Source organism: Petaurus breviceps, unplaced genomic scaffold, assembly GCF_028583685.1.
Source record: "Petaurus breviceps papuanus isolate PSGF00001 unplaced genomic scaffold, PetGlider_PUasm1.0 91023, whole genome shotgun sequence".
NCBI classification, from domain to species: Eukaryota; Metazoa; Chordata; class Mammalia; order Diprotodontia; family Petauridae; genus Petaurus; species Petaurus breviceps.
In genome coordinates, this window is record NW_027187398.1 from 3,005,268 (window position 1) to 3,031,948 (window position 26,681).

Consider the following 26,681-nt stretch of genomic DNA (forward strand, 5'->3'; position numbering starts at 1 on the left):
TTTACTTGTAAATCCATCTGGTTCTGAGGATTTTTTTTTAAAGCAACTTATTGAGGGCTTGTTTAGTTTCTTTTTCTAAGATAGGGTTACTTAAGTATTCTATTTCCTCTTCCATTGATCTGGGAAGTTAGTATTTTTATAAATATTCACTCATTTCACTTAGATTGTCAGTTTTACTGGCATATAGCTGGGCAAAATAACTCCTAATAATTACTTAAATTTCATCTTCATTGGAGGTGAATTCATCCTTTTCATTTTGGGGACTAGTAATTTGGTTTTCTTGCTTCTTTTATAAAATCAAATTAATCAATAGTCATCTATTTCATTAGTTTTTTTCCATAAAATCAGTTTCTTGTTTTATTCATTAGTTCAAAATTTTTTTTACTTTCAATTTTATTACTCTCTACTTTGATTTTCAGAATCTTCCAATTTAGTGTTTAATTAGGACTTTCTAATGTGTTCTTTTTCTAGTTTTTTTTTAGTTGTATGCCCAATTCATTGATTCTCTCTCTGTCTCTGTCTCTCTCTCACTGATCTGTGCATTGTAGATATAAAATTTCCCCTAAGTACTGCTTTGGCTGCATCCCACAGATTTTGGAATGTTGTCTTATTTTCTTTAATGAAATTATTGTTTATATGTTTTGTTCATTGATCCATTCATTCTCTAGGATTAGATGGTTTAGTTTCCCATTAACTTTTAATCTATGCTTCCACAATCCTTTATTAAATGCAATTTTATTGCATTATGGTCTAAAAAAAAGGGTGCATTTAATATTTCTGCTTTTCTGCATTTACTTCTGAGGTTTTAATGTCATAATATCTGGTCTATTTTTGTGAAGGTTTCATGTATAGCCTGGGGAAAAAAACTTTTCGCCAGTGGTCTATCATATCTAACTTTACTAAGATTTTATTCATCTCCTTGACTTCTTTCTTAAAGTTGAGGCACCCCATTAGTATAATTTGCTATTTCCTCCTGTAATTCATTTAACTTTTCCTTTAAGAATTTGGATGCTATGCCATTTGGTGCATACATGTTTAGTATTGCTATTACTTTATTGTCTATGGTTCCTTTTAGCAAGTTGTAGTTTCCCTGTTTACCCCTTTTAATTAGGTCTATTTTTGCTTTTGCTTTGTCTTAAGATCATGATTGCTACCCTTGCCTTTTTTACTTCAGCTGATGCATAATAGATGCCGCCCCAGCCCCTTACTTTAACTCTGTCTCTCTGTTTCAAGTGTATTTCTTGTAAACAATATATTGTTGGATTCTGGTTCTTATTCACTCTGCTATTTGCTTCCATTTTATGGTGAATTCTCCCCACTCAAATTCACAATTATGATTAGTGGGTTTCTCTGCAATCTTTTTTTTTCCTGTTTATATTTTTCTCTATCCTGCCCCTCCTCCCTAGTCTGTTTTGCTTCTGATCACTGTTTTTTTTTTAATTTGCCCTCCCTTTTCACACACATAACCTTTCTGTTGTCCCTTTTCCCTTCTACTTCCTGTTGAGTAAGACAGATTTCTATCACCAATTAAGTATATACATATATTTTCCCTCTTTGAAACAATTTAGATGTGAGTGGGGTTCTAGTGTTGTTCCCCCCTCTACTGTAAAAGGAGCCTTGACCACCTCTTTTATATGAGATAATTTTTCCCATTCTTTCTCTCCCTTTTTCCTTCTCCCAGTAAGCTCTGTAATTTGGCCATAATATTCCTGGGAGTTTCCATTTTAGGACCTCTTTCAGGTGGTAATTGGTAGATTCTTTTAATTTCTAGTTTACCTTAGTGGTTCAAGGATATCAGGACAGTTTTCTTTGACAATTTCTTGACATATTGCATGTAGGCTCTTTCTTTGATCATGGCTTACAAGTAATCTAATATTTCTTAGATTATTTCTCCTCAATCTATTTTTCCAGGTCAGCTGTTTTTCTAAGGAGGTAATTCACATTTTCTTCTATTTTTCATTCATTTGACTTTGTTTTATTATTTCTTACTGTCTCATAGAGTCATTAGCTTCTGCTTGCCCAATTCTAATTTTTAAGGAATTATTTTTTTCAGTGAGTTTTTGTACCTCTTTTTCCATTTGGTCAATTCTGTATTTTAAGGAGCTATTTTTATCAGTGAATTTTTGTACCTCTTTTTCTATTTTGTCAAACCTGTTTTTAAAGGTGTCATTTTCTTCAGTATTTTTGTGCCTCTTTTACCAAGTTGTTAGTTGTCTTTTTATGCTTTTCTTCCTTTGCTTTCCTTTCTTTAACTAATGTTTCTTCTACCACTCATTCAATTTTGAAAATCCTTTTTGGGCTCTTTCAAGAAAGCTTATTAAGCATGTATCCAATTCACATTTTTCTTTAAGGCTTTGCTTGTAGCTATTTTGACTTTATTGTCTTCTGAGTTTGTATCTTGAACTTCCCTATCACACCATGGTAGTTTTTTATGGTCAGGTTCTTTTTTTCTTATTTGTTCATTTTCCCATTCTGTCTCTTGATTTGGTATTTTATATGTTAATGTTGAGCTCTGTTCCTGGCATGGAGGTCAGGAAGGTGAGGTACTATATAAAATTTCAGGCTTTTTCTGCACCACTCTTTTCAGAGCTAGTCCTTGGGGCAATTGGAGGTTTTGATGCTTTCAAGGTGGTGTGAGGGAGAGGTGTGGTTACTACTCTCCTGATCTGTCTTCACTTTTGTCCTTACCCACCAAGGACCCCTGATACCTTAGGATTGAAATCAATGCTGTCCCTTGAGACAGTAAACAATACTGTTCCTCAGGGTCCCCGATACTTTAGGAGACAAAGAGATACTGTCCCTCAGGGCTTCAACTCCCTCTTGACCAAAAGTGCTCCTCTCTGCCCACGAGTTATGAATCAGAATTGGGTATAGGGCAATGGAGTTGCCAAATCATTGCCCTTCAGGGTTCCTTCTTTCTCTTGACCACAAGTGCTCCTCTCTGACTTGAACTATGATCCAGAAGTGGGTATAGGCAATGGAGTTGCCAAGCAGTATCTGGTTCTGTATCCAGTGCTAACTAGGAGCACCCTATAATCTCTTTCTGACCAGTAGTTGCCAAGTTGCCTTACCATCTTTGGCTTGAGAGTTCCTGAAGCAGCTGCTGCTTCTGTCTCCACCACCTAGGGACTAGGGTCCCACTACTGGTGCTTCATTCACATGGGTTCTGGGTCAGCCCCCTCTTTCTATCACAGATCTCTTTCTGACTTCCTATGGTGTCTTGGGCTGGAAGACTGTCTCATTCTAATATTTTGTTGGCTCTGCCACTCCAGAATTCAATTTACGGCATAATTTTAAAGTTGTTTGGAAGAGAATATTGGAAAAGCTCAGCTGATTCTTTTTCTACTGTGCTATCTACATACTAATAAAAAAAAAAGACCTGTGGGTGTTCTGCCAAAGGAATATAAATTTTGATTACTCAAACCTAGCAAAATATCTTGGGATTTACAGGCTGGATTTTTTTTCCTTAAGGATCATGCCTTAAACCAAAATCACTCTGGCTTTCATTGACTGACCAACAACAGGTCCCACCAGGCCAAACCCCACTTGATCACTCTTTGGGCTCTGATTGGCTCAGCGTGAATATAAATAGCATTTTTTTTTTCTATTTTGACTAGAAACTCTGAGGGTCTTCCCTACCAGATTGATTTTTTTTTGACTAGGTAAAAGAGGCTATTCTTTGCCTTATTTCTTACCCAGCCTTAATCACTGAATGAGGTTTACCCTCAGTCAAACTGAGACTTGTTAAAGACCTTAGCTTAAAAATGCCAAGATCTCCCACTGCATCCAGGGCCATCTCTGGTTATCCTGATCTATATCTTACCACTGAACCCAGATGGCTCTGGAGGAGAAAGTGAGGCTGGTGACTTCCTTCACTTAAATCCAATTCACTTGCATGTCAGGGTATCACCTCCCAGATGTCATAGTTCTCTTTGAGAATAAAGGACAAACAACAACAGGAAAACTACAGCTTAATACTTGAGCTGAAAATCTTAACTTATTCAAACTTGGTAGGCAATATATTGTTGGTGGAGGTATGAACTAGACCAACCAACTATTATGGAAAGTAATTTGGAACTACACCCATAAAGTCATTTATACATACATACATACATACATACATACATACATATATATATATATATATAGTGACACTATAAAACATATATATCCAAAGAGACAAAAGACAGAAAAGATAAGAATCATAGGTACAGAAATATTCATATCAGCACTTTTAGAATAGAAAAGGACTTGAAACAAATTAAGGTTTCCTTGAATTGTAGAATAGCTGAAAAAATTATGCTATATGAATGGAATGGAATATTATTTTACTGTGAGGAATAACAAATGGAGTCTGAGAAAACCAGAAAGAATTCTATGAACAAATACAATGATTAAAATAAGGCAAAGGAAAACGACTTCAAAATAAGGCACATTCTTAGACATGGAAAAGGTCTGAATTTAACTTCCTTGACTATACTGATTTCTTATAAAGGAGGGATTTTTTTTTTTTGTAGTGGGGAGAGGATGAATAATTGTGAAAAGGGCAAGAGGACAGGTAGTGTTTATAATACAAAAGAAGAAAAGAAAGAAAACAATATCCTTGAAACATCAAAAAAAAATACAGACTCTAGCAAAAGGAAGTTGGAGTGGGACTCAAACAAGTAGGGACAATATTAGCACCACTGTATTCATTTTAATATACACTTAAAAAATAAACTATATGGAATAGAGATTTGGGTTTTCATGTATAATCTTTCTTCCTTATATGTGAAAACATTCATGTTTGTCAATATTTATTAAGTCCATAATTGAAAAAGAAGAAAAATTAATTTTTGTTCATTCAGAAATCACTACTTTTCTTTTGGGTCAAGTTTAACACATAAAAGAGGTCCCAAAATTTCTCCTTCTAACAAGTAACAGAAAATCATTTCCATTCCTGAGGTTTACACTATAATCATGCCAGAATCTGACAGCTAGAGACATATTTTATTTGTCTGACAGCTGTCTTCATTTCCACTTCCATCTTATACCATCATCAACAGTTTATTTTATGTATGATATCTTTTTTTGTGGATATTTTTCCCAAAGAAAAACACCAAAGTGTTGCGTTGGTATACCAGTCAGTTATAAGGTATAATGGAACCAGGAATATAATGGAATAATGCTATAAGGAAAATGGTTGTAGCATCACTTGGAAGGTCTGGAAGTGTCCAAGGGTGGATGATCATTTGCTAAGGATATCAGAAAAGAGATTACCATGGAGGGTAGGAAGTTGTACTAAATGTATTCTAAAGTCCAGTTCAACTTTGGGATTTGATGCTCTCCTGGAAGACATCTTATAGAAGGTACAAACCAGCAGACATGTCCTCAAGACATGTCAACTAAATTTTTTTCAGACTCATCATTGTTTATACAAAAGAAGGGGCTTCAAGTACCCTAGCAGTGTTGATCTACCAGCTCTCAGAGGTGGTATGCTCAGTCAGTAAGGTGGGAAATAGAATTGAAAGAATCCTCTGAGAATTATATTATCTGTTAACTGCTCAGTGGCTCTTTAAAAGGAATGTATTTTGAATGGCAGGCTATTAAGTATAAAGCATGAGAATATTCAAGTGGCTTTGTATTTGGGATATACGGAAGAGAGACACGGTATTTAGTCAAGGTAGGGGTATAAATTGCTTCTTCTATTAATATTTCCCATGAACAAAGAAAGAGTAAATAGTGAGATGTGGGGGATATTTACAAATTCTCTCAAGCCCAAACTCTTTTTGGTAACCTATATCTGGTCATATTAAGTGGATTTTTACGAGATAATAATACTCAAAACGATCCTACTTTGGAGCAGAGGGAGGAAAAAGGAATTTTACAATTATCAAAACCCCAAACCTTTTCAGATAGTAGTTTTCAACTCATTTAGGAAGATCAAATAGTTGCTAAAGAATAGTTAGACCTCATTTGGAGCATTGTGTTCAGTTCTAAGTCCAGAATTTATGATGTCCATTGACAAAATGGAGACTATCCAGGAAAGCAACCAGAGAATCAAGGAGATTCAAGATTGTGTCATAGTATCAGTTGCAGAAACTAGATTATCTTTAGCGTAGAGAAAACTTGAGGGAACCATGATAGCAGTCTTCAAATATCTGAAGCAATTTCAAGTGGAAGAGACATCAGACTTATTTTGTTTGCTCTAGTACTAAAAAAATGACACATGGTTCTATTTTTCAGCATTCATGGTTGGTTTCACCTATAGGAAAAAGAAGTAATTATACCTATAAAACCCATGGGTTTTAATAGCAGTAGGGAAGTAGAGATAATTTGTATATAAGGAAAAAATTCCTATGTTCTCCATCACTGGAAACCTTCAAGAGGTTAGAAGTCCATTTTATATGGATGTTATAGAAGAGACTGTTGTTAACACACAGATTGGTCTTAGTTGGCCTATATGGCACCTTCTAACTCTGAGATTCTGTGATTCTCTGAATATAACAGTCTTTAAATTTCAACAATGATCAAGTATTGATTTCTTGTTGGATCTAAATTATACACATCCCACAAAACACAAAGAAAGGTGACAATAACCTACAGAGGTATGAGTCTATGACTTTTAAGGTACAAAATTTATCCTTTGCCAGGATTACTAGGGTTAATTTTTTTTAAGTTTCCAAAAGAAAATGTCTGGAAAAGAATAAACCATAACTCAAGAGAGACAGTAAATTGTGTTTTAAATTTTTAGTTAAATTTTAATTTAGTTAAATGTTAATTAATTTTCAGGATTTTTTTTTTAGTGAAAACTACTGCACTGTATGTCTCTTTTTTTCTTTCAGCACCAAGAACATAACATTTGAGTTATCCTAAATGTCTCCAAAAGAAAACTCAGGGCTAAGGACTTAATAGTACAATGACTAAAGTAAGAATTATTTTGTGTATTCCTGGAACAACGAGCTATTTGACACTAAGTTTTAATCTCTATGACTGAAAAGTAATCATATTAAACAGGTTTATACCACCACCAGGTTGGACACACACAGAAAGAGCTGTCACCACAATGGTGGAGAGCTATAAAATGTGCCACAAGAACAATCAAAAAGATGATAAACGTGGTCTCATAAATTGTCTGAAGGTAAGACAAAGTGATATTGCCTGATAAGAGGAGGCGCCACAGCAGCCCAACCTCTAAGCAATCAGCCATCAAACAGTGAGATAAGAATCTTCATAAAGCACAGCAGCCTTCAATGCACACATGGGTCAGACCCAGTGAAGGACTTCCTGGTTCAGGAGTGGTGATAAAAATTTATTGCCTCCTTTTAAAGGAAAAACCTAAAAAGGTATTTTCCAATAAACTTGTTTTCATAAAGAAACGAAAGAATCCTATCTTACAAACATCAGGAGAAAATCAAGCCAGTTACAGTCATGGTACTCTCCTTAGATCAAATAGATGAAGCTTTGCCTGAAAATGTGACAATAAAACACAATCATCCATTTCAAAACCAGGTGTAATGTGATTTGCTCCACAGCCACACAGCATCCAGAAGACCTCCTCTGAGGTGACATAGGGAGTGGCTTTTTGTTCAAAGTCCAGGCCCTCATTTCTGGCTTATCCCTTTCCAAGTTGCTTGAATACACATGTGTCTTACTGTCTTGAAATAAGTAAATCAGTCAGTCCTACTGCTGTGCCTGCTCTAATTGAAGGGATTTGGGAAAGGGTAGGAGTCCCAACTACTGAAGTGGTCTTTCTCTAGTAAACATCAGGGCTGGTCCATTCAGGTTGAGGACTGGAGATCTAAAGAAATATCCTAAATATGCCTGTGACCACAATTTGGTGGAACAGTAGGAAGGAAGAAAGGAAGAAAACATGTGTTTATTAAGCACTTTCTATGTGCCAGAGACTGTATTAAGCTCTTTACAAACATATCAACAACCATAGGAGGCAAGAAAAAGTCAATCTAAAACTAAACTTTCTCTTTAACTTAAGCAAAAGGGCACTTACAATAGTGAATTACAGTCTTTGCACACTACCTGCAATTAATTGGTTAGGAGCTGAAACAGAATTGGTGCTACAATGGTAAATGAGGAAGAAATCTCTCCTAAACATGTGGCTACCTTCATTATGAACACATATGGTAAATACATCAGGGACATGCTCTTGCTCATTTCACAGTAGCTACTTTCCTCTAAAAATACTAATAACCTGGTTGCTTTAAAATGTAAAAAATACCAACAAATTAAACCTGTGGACACAGAACAAAATATTTTAGATTAAAATACCTAATTTCCAAGATGCATAGTAGTAAATGAAAACGTTAGACTAGCAGAAGCCTTTCATTAGTAAACTCACACCAAGAAATGACCTAAGAGATTATCTTAAAAAAAAAATCACCTCACACCTACTCCACAGTGGAAAGGCAGAGATAGATGTATATAAATCTTGTTGTTCCCAGGAGGCAGTCCTAGTTGCCAAGTTCAAACTGAGGAGACAAGTTTGAAGCCCTTCAAAATAAAGATTTATAAAGGAAATGAGGAGAAAGCTCTGGTTATAGGTACTTAAATAAGGCAATTATGAGACCTGACTGCTTAAGAAACCTAAACAAACCCAGGAAAACTGGCAGCCTTCAAATTTCAGAAACCTAAGCATAGAAATAGTTTGAAACAGGAGCCCAACACCCATCACTCTTTTAAAACTGAGCTTCAGAAATCTGGTTCTGTTATCATTTTCGTTTACAATTTAAGCTTCAATCCAATCAGTCGTCGCTAGGGATTCTAAAATCACTCTGGATTAAAACCCCTTTGACTCAAATGTTTGACTAATGCTGTATGTTTAATAATTCTACTTGTGAGAGATTTTATTTGACAAAATCCTGCTGTGGGAAATCTTCAGATGCTCCACATCTGCATTAGAATATAAAGTATCAAAGTCCCTGTTTTTTTGTACAAATAGTGTGTCTCTCAATTTGGAAAAAAGGAAAAATCTATTACTGAAATCAACATATAATTCTAATTTTTTCAGCAGTCTTGCCTGAAAAGTCCCACCTAAAAGAAAGCTAACTAATGTCACCTACAAAAGCCTAAAGCCTAGCTCCCAGGCACTAATGATGTGTACTGTAGGGAGTTAATAACTCTGATAGAGAGAATATAGTTAAGGTAATGAATTTCTAAACTTTATGCTTTCAATAATAAAGGCATTTAAGCTAGAGCATTTGGACTCTCTCTGGTTCCATAGATCAGGCACTTTGATATTCAACAGGTTGAGTAAATTGAACCCATATATCGTATTTATGTTATATGTCAAGCCTGCTGATCCTCATTCAAGTGATCAAAGGCAAAATAAGTCATCAACATTATAGCCTTCAATATTGTGTTCATTACATTTAATCAAGTGCCAACTCTACCGTACCACTCACCAACTTTAAGAATGTATAAATGTATGGCAATGTTTAGCAACACAAAAAGGATGGAACATTGTTTAAAAATACAAACAAAGGAAAAGAAAACATTATCACACCATGCCAGAAAGCAACTAAAACTGGACAGAACTAACAAGGCATAAACTCAAATATAGAGAATGGTTTTCTACCTGAGGCAGCATCGATCACTGTAGAAACTCCCCTTCGATCAGAGACTGGACGAGATGACCCTGGCATGCTGACTGGGTCAGAGCGAACTGGCTGGATCCTGCAATGCAATTTAATTTAATTTACTTCACATATGTTACTTGTGTCAGAACTGCTGCATTCTGCAACAGATCCTAAATCAAGAATGCTGGGGCAACCCAATCCATTAAAGAACTATTTATTCTGAAATCAGGCAAGCAAAGTAACAGTATTCTTTCTGATTTTTGTATGGGGCTGAAGTACAGTATAGATCTCTCTTTTGCTTGTCTTCCTATGTGTCAACAGATTTTTTTTAAAGCTATAGGCTTGGTAGAGTGGAATATATAAGAGAAAATTTAGAGGAAATGGACAAATAAAATAATACAATTTCATATTATAAGAAAATTTATAAAATTACCTATATTTTCAAAAATGTATCACTAAACAGGTCACTTGAAGCAAAACCTGATATAAAATTCCAATTCTCTCATGTAGTAAATATTCAATATATACTTATTATGCACCCTCACTAAGGCACTGTGTGGAAAAAAGTAAAAGCTGGTTCTTCCCCTTTAGGAGCTTATAGTCAAGTTGTGATGACAAGATATAGGCAAAGCAAAGTATCAATATAAACAAATATGTGTGTAAGTGTCAAAATAAGTGGATATTAATGCTAAAGATCCATGATTCCATTGATGGGGGTACATCTTTCACTAATAGGAAATCATAAACCCTTTTATGCCTTACTACATAGTTTTCAAAATCATGATAGCCTGTTCCCTTTTCCCCTCCCAAATCATCTTGTGCTGGCCAACCTTCTTTTGTTATTTTAAATTTTATTTTTTCAATCAGCAAAAAACATGCTTTCCCCCCTCCTACCCCACAATTGAGAATACAAGAAAAATAAAATCCTAGTGTACTCCTTTTCCTCTCTTTCTATTCTCCTTTTAAAATCACTAAGATATAGCAAGCATTTACAGGCATTCTGTCTAATTAAACTCTCTCTATGATGCCTAAAGATGACATGGCTCAGAGGGGACACTTATTATCTTCCCATATTAGCATGCAAGTAGTAAATCCTTGCTTTTTATTGTTTACCTTCTGTTGAAATCGATTCTTTCTATCACTGCTGATGATGACAGGGTTCAGAAGGAACACAGGTATCACTTCCTCATATTTGAATACAAGCAGTTTATCTTTTCCTTAGTCCCTTATTTTTTCCATTCTTTTTTGCTTTATATTTCTCTTGACTCTTGTGTCTGAACTTCAAAGTTTCTACTCAGTTCCTGACCTCTCACAATGTTTGGAAGTCCTCTCTTGTACTAAAGATTCATTTTTTCCCTGTAGTAATATACAAGTTTTGCTGGGCAAATTATTCTTATTTCTAAGCCTTTTTTTCCTTCTTGAATTCTTCCAAGTTATTTGTTCTTTTCTAGTAGTGGCTGTTAAATCGAGTGTGAACGTGACTACTGCTCCTTAGTAACTAAGCTCTTTCTTTTTGACTGCATACAATATTTTTTCTTTGACCTGGAAACTTTAATTTTGGCTATAATGTTCCTAGGAGTTCTTATTTTGGTGTTTCTTTCAGGAGGTGATTATCTTCTGGTGCAGTTTTTCTTTAAGATTTCTTGAAATAGGGGTGTCCAGGTAGCACAGCAAGTAAGAGCACCGGTTCCGGCATCGGGATGACCTGGGAATCGAATCCCGGGCTCCGACACTTATCACCCACCCAGAAACACCTGGCCGTGTAACCTTGAGCAAGTTACTTAACCCCAATTGCTTAGGGGCGGCCAGGTGGCTCAGCGAGTAAGAGCATCAGCTCCAGTGTCAGGATGACCTGGGGATCAAATCTGGGCTCAGATACTCGGCACCACACCCAGAAATAACTGGCCATGTAACCTTGAGCAAGTTACTTAACCCCAATTGCATAAAAAAAAAAAGATTTCTGGAAATATAATGTCCAGGCTCTTTTTTTGGTCATGGATTTCAGATAGTCCAATGATTACTAATTTTGTTTTCCTTGACCTGTTTTCTAGATATGTTGTTTTTTTAAAAATTTCTTATCATAATTTAAAAACATTTTAAACATTTTACTTAAATATTAAAACTTAAATACACAATAAGAAAAGAAAAAACATGTCATATGCACAGCAGAACATGAGAGGATTCAAAATGCATAGCAATGAATGTCCATTTCAAGAAAGACTATGTAATAAATATTATGGGTTGTGTTGAGAGCTGTTCATATTTTCTTTGCTTCCTTGTAAGTTTTCTTTTGTTCTTTGCTGTGTACTTTTTACTTTGTTCTTTTTCCTTCCTACAGAAGGCTACAATTAAGCATACATATATTTACATAGAGATATATACATACACATATACACATACATACATACATATATATATATATATATATATATATATACATACATACATAAACATACTTTCCCTAACAAATTCTACTCCTGGTTTTTGTTTTTCTGTTTGTGTATATCTCTAATTTCTATCCCTCCTGACTCCTCTATTTTACTTCTATCCACTACCTTGCTCTCCTATTACTTAACCACCACCCTCTCCCCTGCAGGATCCCTCCCTTATCCTCCCATTCCCATAAACCCCTTCTATCCCCTCCTTTGACGTATTCCCTCACCCTCCCCTCTAAAGATCCCTCCCTTATCCTCTCCCCCTTCCCTATCCCCTTAGCATTTTATTTCTTTCTGAATTTATTAGACTTTTATACTCTTCTAGATAGATATGTATTTGTTCCCTCTTAAGCCCATTCCCAATGAAAGTAGGTTTCCAGAATTAACAGTCCTCATTTGTATAAAATATTTACTCTTTTTAACTGTTCCTAAATGGTTTTACTTTTTAAAATCATATCATACTCAGGTCTACCCCAATCTTTCTTATGAACTACCCAATTACTAATAATAATCCTAAAATTGTTACATACTTTTTTTTAAGCAATTGGGGTTAAGTAACTTGCTCAAGGTTACATGGCCAGTTATTTTGCGTGGGTGCCAAAGTATGTGAGGCTAGAACCGATCCCAGGTCTCCCGACGCCAGGGCCAGCGCTCTTACTCACTGTGCCACCTGGCTGCCCCTGTTACATACATTTTCCCTATTTCAGTAAAGATCCTGGCAGTCAGAGTCCCTATATGGAACAGCTTTATACTAAAGGCTGAAATTGGTGGTTAGAAGAAAAACCACAGGTATAGCTATTCTGTAGGAGCTCACAATTCAAAGTAAAAAAGGAGGGTAGTGATTCGAATAGATGGGAAATCAAAGGTCATGCCATATTGAGGTTTTTATACAATGCAAATCCCAGTAGACTATAAGCTCCTCAGAGGGCAGGGATTATTGTCTGGTTTTGTCTTTGTATCCCCAGGGTCTAATACAGAGCATTGAACACAGCAGGCACTTAAATGTGTGTTAAACAGAACTGAATTAATGCAGAGTCTCCAAAGGTGAGGTAATGCTGTCCAACCACAGTCAAATAAGATTAGGGCAAAAGGAAAAGGCTTTATCCTATTAAATATTCAGCACTGTGTCAGAGAGGAGGGACAACTAACATCCAAATACTACCAAAGAGTCTTTTAAATAATTTTTAAAACTAACTATAGGTTATATTCCCAGAAAAGAAGATGCAGGCTAAAATAAAAAGAACTTTCCATAAGGCACCAATGCTCAGAGTCAAAAGTCTATTTCAGAAGGTATTCTGGTCTCCATATCATTATCCTAACAGCCTCATCTCTGACTAATTTCCTATAGGTACTGCATTTTTTCTTTATTCGGTACAATAATTTTATTTATATAGGAAACCCCTTGTGTGGAAACTTGTTCTGCTAATGTAAATCAGTAATTGTTATGCAACTTTTATGTGTCAGAAATAGGGCTTGAACTCATGTCATTCTGATGAGGCCAGCTCTTTACCCACTATACCTCTGATCTACTGTGTACACAGACAAACACACAAATCAGACTCCTGTTTCATGAAAATGTTTCATGGCCATGCTTTCTTGGATTTTGCTGATACTCTTCTTTCTATAAGGAATGCCTTATACACATATCTTCATTCATTCATTCAACAAACATTACATGGCTATTATGTGTAGAGTACTCTGCTAGTCAAATGGGAAGATCAGATGTGTTGGTCCAAATTCAACAAACATTTAAGTGCCTACTAAGCACCAGATGAAAAGAAGAACAAAACAATTCCTCCCTTCAAGGAGCTTACATTCTATTGGGGGTTGGGGTGTGGGGAAAAACACCATGGCATAAAATCTAGTAATAGAAATAAGATACAAACACAGATGTTTGATACAATAATACGTATCTGTGGGGACATAAAATGTGACCTGGGCATACTGGTAACCAGATCCATGCTCTATGCATACCTATAATTAAATGATAAATGCATTAGAAAAGTCCAAGTCAAAGATCTTCATTAGGGCCAAGGGACAATTTCATTAATGACAAAGTTAATTAATATACAAAGGCAACAATAAGACATTAAGCTAGATATGTCGATGATCAGGATCAGTGGGGTGTTCCTTATCATGATGAAAGCACATGTCCAGACCAAAGGAAAAAATTATTTTTGTGCTTCATTTAGTTCACTTTTCTTTATGAAATGATACAGTAACTTAAAGGGAGGAAGGGGTAAGAGGCTATATTTAAATGATATTGCAGCAGTTGGTGCCTTGCCCATAATGGATGCTCAATAAATTTTCAAAGAATTGACTGAAACTTGTCTCGGAATGTTTCATGGGAAGGAATTGTATGAATATGAGGATGGAAGATGGGGAAGGTTTATTGTTCTTCAGAAGTGACAGAAGCACAATTTTCTTTTTATAAGAAATGAACAAAAATACCATAATCAAGTATAACTGCTATATTTGAAATATGTATGGTATAGTTTCCCAAAATGTATATAGATCAATTAATCAGGGCTTTACAGTAACCAACCACATACCATTTTATTTTATTTTATTTATTTAAGAGATGCTGTGAAGGGCTAGACAGAATTTCTAAAGCCTGGAGCTAAAGCACTGACCCAACCCACAGATAGACTGAGCTCTGCAATGTGTAGTGCTTGAATAAGTGCTAGATGGAATAACATGGATGGAAATGGAATATGCTGGAAAGATCAAAGAATAAAAGAAGCGGGCTTCCCCTACTTGGAAAGAAAGGGCTCAGCTACCTCACCACAAGTAAATTTTACAGTACTCTAAACCACTAAAAACTGTTGGCACTATTTCTGTTCTGGAACTCTTGGCTTGCTCGTATCCTACAAAGGAAACAGAGAAAGAAGGAGAGCCATTTTTATACTTCAAGATGGCAATATGAAGAGGTATGAAAAACAAAGACCAAAGATAGAGCAAGAAGAAACAAAACATGTAACAGATGTTTGTTTGGGTTTTTCTTAAGGCAGGGAAATGGTATAGGACACATGCTCCTCTATTTAGCATGAGTCACTCTTTAAGAAGAAACAGAAGGTCTAACCAGCTTTACTGGTACTTTGTGTTCTAAGGAGATATTATTGCTGATGGCAATGTGGCAGGTAAAAATATATTTCCATTGTATGATGGAATTATTTGCCAAAAAGAATACAAGGAAAAAGTTAACTGAAGCCATTTATTAGTTTCAAATCAAGATGAGAATTTTCCCCAGTATTTTCACTGGTAAAGAAATAGTCATAAAAAGAGGCATTCAGGAATTTTGTTTAGTATTGGAATGATCTTTCAGTTTACTGGTCAAAAGAGACTAATATACTAAGCTAATTTGCTAAGAAACACTGACATCAGAAAAGCTAAGGATGCACCCAACTTCACAAAAAGACGATGGGGGGAAATTAATAAATACCTATGGATTGCATATATATTAGACTACAATTCTCACAAGTAGGTCAGAAAATCCATAGGAAAAAAAAAAACAGACAAAATTCAATAGGGAGTTTCTCCTTTGCTCTTTCTTCCAAAATATTTTATCTTTAATGTATCATTTCAGAAACTTGAAAGAATAAACAATATTCGGATAGAAATTTCAGATGATATTTAATTGGAAGGTTGATGCCAGCACTAAAAAGGTCAGAAAACAGGATACAATCAGACTTCGAGTAATTAGAAATCCAAGAAGGACATCATAAAACAAAATAGTTTTGGAAAGATCTTACAATCTACATTCAGACAAATATGATCAGAAACACAAATATTCATTGGGAGCAAGAGAGATCCCATTTGTGATAGGGAATCACAAATTGCAGTGAAAATAAGCCTACAAAAGAATACTACAATAATTAAATACAAATTAAATTTTTAAGAAACCCACTGGCTAAAAGAGTCTATGTTACTCCATACCCAGACTCAGAGAGAAAGTACAAAGTAACACAACATTTTGGGGCCCTGCATTTGTAAGGATCTGAAAACATTTGAATAATCAAAACTTGAAAAAGATTACTAATAAAATGAAAGCTTCAGAATACAAGAGACAGCTGCCTCAATACTTATTCAACAATGCTTAGTATAGTGTCCCTGGGGCAAGGGAACTTTAAAAAGTGACCTGGGAAAGAGGGCAAAGAAAAAGGAAAAAGACATTCAAAAATATTTACAGCAACTCTTTTTGTGGTAGCAAAGAATGGGAAACTGAGGGAATGTCCATCAATTGGGGAATGACTGAACAAATTATGGTTTATGAATGTAATGGAATACTACTGTGCTGTAAAAAACAATGAAGAAGATTATTTTTGAAAACTTGGAAAGAATTATATGAACTAATGAAAAGCAAAGAGAGCAGAAACAGAAGGACAATTCCTACAGTAACAATATTGTAAAGATAATCAACTATGAAAGACTTAGCAAACTTGATCAAGTCAATGACCCACTACAATTCCAAAGGACTCAAGATGAAAAATGTGGTCCACCTCTAAATAGAGAACAGATAGCTTCAGAGTAAAGATTGAAGCATATTTTTTCCTTCCTTTTTTTTCTTTTTTTCTGAACATGGCTAATGTAGAAATGTTTTGCATGATTTCACACATGTAATGAGTAGTGTATTTCTTGTGGGAGAAAGATAGAGGGAGGAAGATTTCGGAATTGAAAATGAAATTGAAATTTTTTGAAAATTCCCTGTGGTAGCAATAATAAGAGGAACTAGGTGACTAATTCAATTAAAAAAAAAATCTAATGTGCAACTTTATGCTGGGCATTTTGGCAATCAGGTAAAGATAAAAGGCCATAGCCCTAGATCTCAAAGAGCTTTTATTCTACAAGGATTGATGAGACATATATGCAAATAAATATGATACAAACCAGAATTTGTTTCAGTGTAGAGGAATAGGCAAAAAGTAGCATGAGAAGTTTGAGAAATGAAGGATTACTGCTTTGGGGTGGGGAGAGAGTGTTGATAAAAGAAGTCTTAAAGGGCTAAAAGAAGAGAAGAACTCTAATGGGTGGAAATATAAAATAAATTCATTCCATTCAATGTAAATAGCTTTTGTGGAAGTGCAAAGTGAGATAAGACAGGATAAAACTGAACCAAATTTATAAAAATAAGAGCCATTCCCCAATTGATAAGTGATCAAAGTATATGAACAGGCAGTTTTCAGAAGAAGGAATCAAAGCTATCCATAGTCATATAAAAAATACTCTAAATTACTAGTGATTAGAGAAATGCAAATTAAAACAACTCTGAGGCATGACCTCACATCTATCAGCTTTACTAACATGACAAAAAAAGTAAAGGACAAATGTTGGAGATATGGAAAAATTGGGACTCTAATGTACTGCTGTAGAGTTGTGAACTGATCCAATCATTCTTGAGAATAATTTGGAACTATGCCCAAAGGGCTTTAAAACTGTGATTAATCTTTGATTCAGCAATATCACTACTTGGTCTCAAGAGATCAAAGAAAAAGAAAAAGATACAGACAGATATGTATATGCATGTATGTGTGTATACATACATATGCATATATGACTATACACACATGTAAATGTTTGTAGCAGTTCTTTTTGTGGTGGAAAAGAATTGGAAATTGAGGGGATTCCCATCAACTAGGTAATTGCTGAAAAAGTTGTAGTATAGGATTGTTACAGGGTATTATTACATAAGGATACAACATAAGAAATGACAAGGGGGATAGTTTCAGAAAAATATGGAAAGACCAAATGAACTGATGCAGAGTGAAGTGAACAGATCGAGATTACTGTATACAATAACAGAAACATTGTAAAGATGATCAACTGTAAAAGGCTTAGCTACTCTAATAAATAGAGTATAATAGATAATTCCAAAGGATGCAACCTTCAGAGAGAGTACTGATGAACCCCAAGTATGAATTAAAGTATAATCTTCTCACTTTATTTTTCTTGCTTTTTTTTTTTTTGGTAATATGGTTAATATGACATCACCCTTTATGTCTAAATCACATACACATTTTTACCTTATCTTGGTATAGGGTGTGAAATACTGCTCTATGCCTAGTTTCTACCAAACCACTTTCCAGTTTTCCCAGCAATTTTTGTCAAATAGTTGTTTCCCCAAAGCTTGGATCTTCGGTTTTACTAAAAACTAGATTACAATGTTCATTTCCTACTGTGTATTGTATACCTAATCTATTCCACTGATCAACCACTCTATTTCATAGTGAGTACCAGATTGTTCTGATGATACCACTTTGGAACACACTTTAAAATCTAGAACTTCTAGTCTGCCTTTCTTCACAAATTTTTCACTGATTTCCTTGATATTCTTGACCTTTTTTCTTCCAGATGAATTTTATTTTTTCTACCTCTATAAAATAATTCTTTGGTAGTTTGACTGGTATGACACTGAATAAGAAAATTAATTTAGGTAGAATTTTCATTTTTATTACATTGGCCTGACCTACTCATGAGGAATTAATATTTCTCCAACAGTTTAAATTTATCTTTATTTGTATAAGACATATTTTGTAATTGTGTTGATATATAGCACATTAGTGTCCCAATTTTTCCACATTCCCTCCAACATTTGTCCTTCTCTTATTCTGTCATGTTAACAAATCTGATAGGTACTAGGTGGTATCTTGACAAGCGAACTCTGAAGTATGTTCTATTGTCTGTATTTTGTTTAAATAGAATTTCTCTTACTATCTCTTCCTGTGGGGTTTTGTGGGTAATATATAGAATCGCTGATGTTTTATTTTATTTTATATCCTGTAACTTTCCTAAAGTTGTTAATTGTACCAACTATTTTTTTTCATGAATTCTCTAGGGTTTTCTAAGTATATTATCATATTGTCTGCAAAAAGTGACAGATGCTTCCACCTTACCTATTCTAATTCCTTCAATTACTATAGCTAGCATTTCTTTTTTTTTTTTTTTAAGCAATTGGGGTTAAGTAACTTGTTCAAGGTTACACGGCCAGTTATTTCTGGGTGTGGTGCTAAGTATCTGAGCCCGGATTTGATCCCCCAGGTCATCCCAACACTGGGGTCAGTGCTCTTACTTGCTGAGCCACCTGGCCACCCCTACACAATTGGGGTTAAGTAACTTGCTCAAGGTTACGTGGCGGTGTTTCTGGGTGGATGCTAAGTGTCTGAGCCCAGATTCGATCCCCCAGGTCATCCCAACACTGGGGCCAGTGCTCTTACTCGCTGTGCTACCTGGCCGCCCCTATAGCTAGCATTTCTAATACAATATGTTAATAATAGTGGTGATAATGGACATCCTTGTTTCACCCCAATCTTACTGAGAAGGCTTCTAGCTTATGACCATTACAGTTAATGCTTCCTTTTGGTTTTAGAGAGATACTATTTATTATTTAAAGAAAAGCTTGCTTCCTGTTCTTTCTAGTGTTTTAAAAAGGAATGGGTGTTATATTTTGTGAAAAGCTTTTTCTCTGTCTACTGAGATAATCATATGGGGTTTTTTTGGTTCTTGTTATTGATATGATTAATTATGCTTATAGTTTTCCTAATATTAAATCAGCTTTTCAGTCCTGGTATAAATCCTACCTAGCCATAGTATATGACCTTTTTGATATATTGCTGTAATCTACTTGCTAGTATTTTATTTAAGAATTTCGTTTCAATGATCATTACGGAAATTGGTCTATAGTTTTCGTTCTCTGTTTTTGCTCTCCCTGGTTTAGGTATCAAAACCATATTTGTGTCATTGAAAGAATTTGGTAGGACTCCTTTACCTAGTTTTATCAAATAGTTTATATACTATTAGAATTAATCATTCTTCAAATAATAGATAGAATTCACTTGTAAATCCATCTGGTCCTGGGGATGTTTTCTTAGGTAATTCATTTATGACTTAGTCAATTTCTTTTTCTAACATAGGGTTAAGTATTCCATTTCCTCTTCTATTAATCTGGGCAATTTACATTTTTGTAAATATTCATCCACTTCACTTAGATTGTCAGTTTTACTGGCATACAACTAGGCAAAATAACTCCTAATAATTGCTTTAATTTCATCTTCATTGATGGTACATTAACCCTTTTCATTTTTGAGACTGGTAATTTGGTTTTCTTGTTTCTTTTTATATCAAATTAACCAATGGTTTATTGATTTATAAAACCAGCTCCTAGTTTTATTAGTTCAATGTTTTGGGTTTGTTTGTTTGTTTTTTAACTTTGAATTTTATTAATCTCTCCTTTGATTTTCAGGATTTTTATTTTGGTGTTTAATAGGGGATTCTTATTTTGTTCACTTTCCAGTTTTTTAAACTGTATGACCATTTCATTGATCTCTTTCTCTTTTATATTGATTTAAGTGTTTGGAAATAAAAATTTTCTTTTAAGTACTGCCTTGGCTGCATCTCACAAATTTTAGTATGATGTTTCTGGAGGCAGGAAGATTTATAAAAACCAGGAGTGACTTAGAATCAACAGTTGGAGAGGTAGAAGGAAAACCAAGAGAGTTATGTCACAGAAGTCAAAGAAGGAGAAAGAAAAAGAGACGTCTCGCTCAATAGTGTCAAAAGTTAAAGAAATATTAAGTAGAAAACTAAAGACAGGTCACTATATTTGGTGATTAGGAGAGATTATGGCTCAGAGAGAATAGTTTTAATGGAAAGATGAAAACGATCAGCGAAGAAACAATTGTGGCTAATAAGAAGGTTGGCTTGATTCAGGAATGACTGTGTAAAAGACAGATTTGGTCTTTCAATATGGTAGTGTTTACATGAAAATAATACTAATAGATGATATATACAGTAGAGTCCTTTATAACTACCCAACATGTAAACAGAGGTACTGGTGAAATAGTGCTGAATTTGGAATCAGAGAACCTCAAAATCCCAAATCCATCACTTACTACCTGGGGAGACTTAGACAAAGATATTCTTCTCAGGCTTCAGGATCCTCTCTATAAAATGAGAGGGTTGGGTCAAATGATATTGTTAAAAATCTTACAGGTCACTGTGGAAGAGTTAGTATTTGAACCAAGGTCTTCTGACTCCAAATCTAGTATTCCTTCCATTAAACCACACTGTGATGCAAAAAATCTGGTAAACCAAAGTAACTTTTAAAGTTTTAAATTCTTATTTCAAAGAAAATATAAATCTATTTAGGAACTGAGTCCACAATATTTACCTTGGTCTTCATGATACTCCCCTAAGTTCTTCTTACCTGAGGCTATTTAGATCCAGGTCATCAGTATCAAAATCCAAAAGGGGCTGGGGAGTGTCACTTGGGCCATGAGACTGCAGCACAGAGGAACTTGATGATATAACTGTGGTTTGGCCAGAAGGGTGAATGGTTTTGAATTGGAACTGGGGACCCATCCACAGACGTCTATGGGGTCCAGTGTGGGTCACAATTTCAACCTGGAACAGAACAGGCCTAGCATGATTAAAATATATCCAGGTACATGCCTTTGTTTGCCATTCATCAAACCACCTCCCACCTTTTACTCAAAGCCCATTTCCTCCAGGAAGCCCATCTTAATCAAATGGGAGTGCAAGAAGGCACCTGCCACTAAACAGTGATCCTGATTACAGTTTGAAGAGGCTTCCATATCACAACCCTCCTCTGGTTTTCACATAAATAGATATACAAATAAGAATACCCCCCAAAAAAGATGCCAAAAAGGAGAAGTTGTAGTCTACCTTTTGCTCTCCCTAAGGACTATATCTTTCCCACATTCCATACAGTACTTACCACTATGCAGGCATGCAATGAATCCTACACCTATCAATCCACAGATTAAAAGTAATTCCTTCCCTGAGGACCAAGCTCATGACAAACTTGAAGCTGTTCTTGAACTATCCAAGGAAAAGAAAAGGTCTGAAATAATTCTTAACACCTGAAACCAGTATCTTCCCATCAACAAATGTTACTAAGCTTGTTCTTTAGCCATCATGCCCCACCTCCCCCACCTCCAAGAACTACTTTTTAAATGAAGAGTTAGCTGTCTTCATTAAAAACTGGATTTTTCTTTGTTTTGAATAGCCCAAAGTTTCAGAAACATATAGTGAAGTGATAAAAAAAAATACTTCCTCCATAACATGTATCCTTTGCCTGTTATTATTCTTGCTATAGAGACAGGAAATGCCAATGTGTTTCATTAATCACATACTTAAAATGAAGAAAAAAAGCACGTCCTTAACAATTGTTGAGAGGCAGCAAGGCATGGATAGAGAGCCACCCTTCGAATCTGATCCTGCTGCTGCTGAGTACTAGCTGTTTGACCTTGGACAGGTCACTTAACCACTTGATACATCCAATTCTCAAAGACTCTGAGTTGCAGAAGAGCTGCTGATCTGCATCAGTAGAATGAGTTTAGACACAATTTAATATGAAACTGAAATTGGAAGACCAGAACTGCCACCCTTCCCAGCACTGCAAAATCAAAACACTTGTTATTTTACTGAGGGCTTTAAAAAGAATTCAAAGAATAAGAAAAATTGACCACTATTTTAAAGGACAAAAATCAGAAAATAGATATATGGCATTCCAGGATTTCACAAACAGGGTGCCTAGACCCCAAGTGAACTATATGGAAACCAGAGATGCAGAGGCACATTCTGTAACTGGTGAATCCATATCTGAGCACCTGAAATGCAACTTTTACTTTCTGTACTTGATGATAAAAATAGATGGGCCATACTTTTGCCTTTAGTTCTTTTACTGAGGTCACATTTGGTGCTTAAGGTGATTCAATTCTTGGCAAAAAGTAATTGCAAAGGAGAGGGTAACTCTAGGATTATGAGCCCTCGAGGGAAAAAAAGTGTGTGTGTATGTGTGTGTGTTGGGGGTTGGGGAGCTGTTTTGGAACATCTATATACCTATTGATCTTAAGGTGAAACTCAAGCTGGCTTTGGACATTTCAGATTCTAGCTGCTTACAGGCAATGAGGTAAATTAGGGCACAGATACAGCATTCTGTGCATCTGAAGCTGGAAACCGTCAGTGTCACAGAGCCAAGAGGTAAACAGATGCCTGTGCAATTTCACAGAGGCAATGGCCAGATGTTCCTATTCATTCTCCTGTTGTGTGCAGGACAAACATATTGTACAGACTTCACACTGACAGCACACATTACCCCCTGTTCTAATTGAAAAGTTGAAGTGAAGGGCAGCATTTTTTCACAGCATTCTGTAAGTGGGGATAAGATTTTCAATTTAAAAGCCACCCAGACATTGTAGCCTTAACCCAATGTGGTGTTGGGTGAAAGTGGAACTACCACTAGATTCCAGAGGATAAACCCCTTAGCCTAGCCTTTAATCCCTGGCGCACAGGTATGTCATTACCTAGGCAACTCTTCATAGTTCCTCTCTTCCCAAGTTTCCCATCTTCTCCAGGCCAAGCTCCATGATACATCATTCACTTTTCCCACTGTTCCTAGCCACTGTGTATGGGGGGACTGGGGAGGAGGGAGGCTTGAAGGTTGGGAAAAGGGTGCACCTGCCTTATGAGAAGTCTGCTGGATTGGTAATCTGAGCTCGACTACTAATCTCCCCAATGATGTCAGATTCCAGGCAGACAAAACAATGACATTTGTTATAAAGTCAATTGTAATCATATCACTTTGAAAACCCAGCCAAGATCATTTGGCTTCAAAGCTTCAGGCAATGAAGACAACTTCACTTGTCAGGGGAAGAAGAGTCAAATGAGGCTGTGATATATTTAAGTTCCTGGCCACTGAAAATTGTCTTAATATGAGCATGGGAAAGGCAAGACTAGGCATTGTGAAGAAAAGGATGTTGCATTTACTTACATAATGAAAATACAGTCCAATTTGTAGGAAATTTTGTCTAACAAAATAAATTCCCCAAAACACTGAATAATAGCTTCACTGTTTTCTTTTAAGGTCAACTCTTTCTCATTTATTTTAACCCTGATGAAAGAGCATTTTAAAGAGCCCATATGAAGTCCAAGGTCAGGGGGTGTAAATGCTGGATTGTTTAGAAGATATGGGTATTTCATACTCCATTGTGTGGAAATGAATGCAAGCTTCTAAATGACAGAGAGATGCCTTTAATTTGAGAGACATTTTGTTAATACATGAAAATCTTATATAGATTTAATGGTTCCTTCTGCCATTGATATAACTTGAATCCTCAAAACAAACCAAAGAGGATAATAGGTTTCCGTTTTCTCTTCCATTAACTCCCCAATGCTTATATGTCCTCCCCTGGGTTCCCACCTGGGAAAGCCATTCTTCATCCTCTTGTGCACTGTGGTCTGAGGCCAAACTGTCATAGGATTCATGGCGTGTAATGGGTCCAGGACTTCCAGGAGGAACTACTGTGTAAGAAAAAAAGCACAAGTCATTTAGACTAAAAGTAGGGAACTAAGGTTTGGGTCACCAAAGTTCTAACTAAAGTGATGTTCTTCAAGAGAAAGGATGCTAAAGTATAAGATCCGAAGACAAACAAAGCATTGAAACTTTAATAGAGCTTATGTAAAGTCATCACAATTACTCAGATTATCATATTGTCTCTAGCTTGAAAAACTTATTTGTAAAAAAAAAATGGTTTAACCCCACAAATTGGGAAATGACTAAACAAATTATGGCATATAAATGTGATGGAATATTACTAGACCATAAAAAATTAAAATAAAGAATTTACAGGGAAGGCTTAGAAGACAAATATAAACTGAATATGATGCAAACTGAAGTAAGCAGAACCAGGGAAATAATGCACACAATGTCTACAACAGAAAGCAAATGGAAACAACAGTAACAAAATTAAAATAAACACTATATAATTAATATGACATTATTTGGTTGAAAAAAAAAGATGGGAACATACATTTATCCCTTCTTTTTTTTTTTCAAATGCTTTATTAACTTCTGATTTACATCATTCATTTCCACCAGATTTTGAGTTACAAATTTTCTTCCCGTTTTTCCCCTACTTACTGCCCCAAAATAGAGCAGTCCCACAGGATATCCCCTCCTCCAATCTGCTTTCTCCCATATTTTCTCCCATACCCCCTTTGACTTTTCCAGTAGGGCGTGGTAGATCTCTATGCCCCAGAGCCTGTATATCTTATTTCCCAATTACATGTAAAATAGTATTAATAATAGTGTGTATATATATATATATATATATTTGAGTATTTGATTTTAAAACTTTGAATTCCAGATTCATTCCCTTCCTCCCTTGTCACCCACCCTTACTGGGAAGATAAGAAGTTCAGTATAGGTTGTACATGTGTGGCTAATGCAAAACAATAACATAGCAGATATATTGTAAAAGACTAACTATATTTCCCTCCCTCCTATCCCACCTCCCACTTGTTCTATTCTCTACTTTGATCCCATCCCTTTTCAAAAGTGGGTGCTTCCAACATCCCTCCCCCCCAGCCTGCCCTCCCTTCCATCATCCCCCCTCTCATCCCTTTCCCCCTCTACTCTCCTGTAGGGTGAGATACCCTATTTAGTGTGTATTTCGTTCCCTCCTCAAGCCAAATTCAATGGGGAAAAGGTTGACCCATTCCCTTTTGCCTTCCTGCTCTGCCCCTCCATTGTAACCATTTTCCCTTGCCTCTTCTATATGTGATAGTTTATCCCATTCTGTCTCTCCCCATCTCCTCTCATTATATTCCTCTCTCACCTCTTAATTTCACCTTTTAAGTATTGTTCCTTCCTGTTAAATTGGCCCTGTGCCCTCTATCTATGTATAGCTGTAAACATATATACACACATTCACAGATGTATTCATATGCCCATATACCTTCATATATAGACATATATACGCATGTGTATAAGTTTCATAAGTTACAATTATTGTTTTTCCATGTAGGAATGTTAATAGTTCAACTTTGATAAGTTCCTTATTATTTCCTTTCCCTGTTTACCTTCTCGTGCTTCTCTTGCTTCTTGTATCTGAATGTCAAATTTTCTATTCAACTCTGGTTTTTTCAGCAAGAATGCTTGAAAGTCCTCTATTCCACTGAATGACCATATTTTCCCCTGAAACATGATACTCAGTTTTGCTGGGTAGATGATACTTGGTTTTAATCCCAGCTCCTTTGACTCTAGAATATCATATTCCAGGCCCTTCGATCCCTCAGTGTAGAAGCTACCAGATCCTGGGTTATCCTGATTCTGTTTCCACAATATTCAAACTGTTTCTCCCTGGCTGCGTGTAATATTCTCTCCTTAATCTGGGAATTCCAGAACCTGGCTATAATATTCCTAGGAGTTTTCTTTTGGGGATCTTTTTCAGGAGGTGATCGGTGGATTCTTTCAACCTCTATTTTGCCCTCTGGTTCTAAAACATCAGGCCAGTTTTCTCTGAGAACTTCCTGGAGAATGATTTCTAGGTTCTTACTTTGATCATGGCTTTCAGGTAGTCCAATAATTTTAAAATTATCTCTCCCGGATCTATTTTCCAGTTCAGTGGTTTTTCCCATGAGATATTTGACATTGCCTTCTATTCTTTCATTTGTTTGGATCTGTTTAACAGCATCTTGATTTCTCATAAAGTCATTAGCTTCCATTTGCTCCAATCTAATTCTGAAGCAATGATTTTCCTCATTGAGCTTTTGAGATTCTTTTTCCATCTGGCAAATTTGGTTTTTTAAGGCATTCTTCTCCTCATTGCCTTTTTGAGCCTCTTTTGCCATTTAAGTTAGTCTATTTTTTAAGGTA

At 35.7% G+C, this 26,681-nt stretch overlaps 1 protein-coding gene across 15 annotated transcripts in view; it reads right to left on the bottom strand.

Moving 5' to 3' along the window:
- BCAS3 (BCAS3 microtubule associated cell migration factor) overlaps window positions 1-26,681 on the bottom strand; it is a 795,613-nt gene that overhangs the window by 338,072 nt on the left and 430,860 nt on the right. For all 15 annotated transcript variants that reach the window (XM_069077894.1, XM_069077893.1, XM_069077887.1 and 12 more), the window contains 3 exons: window positions 24,225-24,325; window positions 21,207-21,403; window positions 9,572-9,669 (listed from right to left, as the gene is read on the bottom strand). In XM_069077894.1, the coding sequence (XP_068933995.1) occupies window positions 9,572-9,669; window positions 21,207-21,403; window positions 24,225-24,325 (396 nt within the window). The remainder of the gene's footprint in view (window positions 1-9,571; window positions 9,670-21,206; window positions 21,404-24,224; window positions 24,326-26,681) is intronic.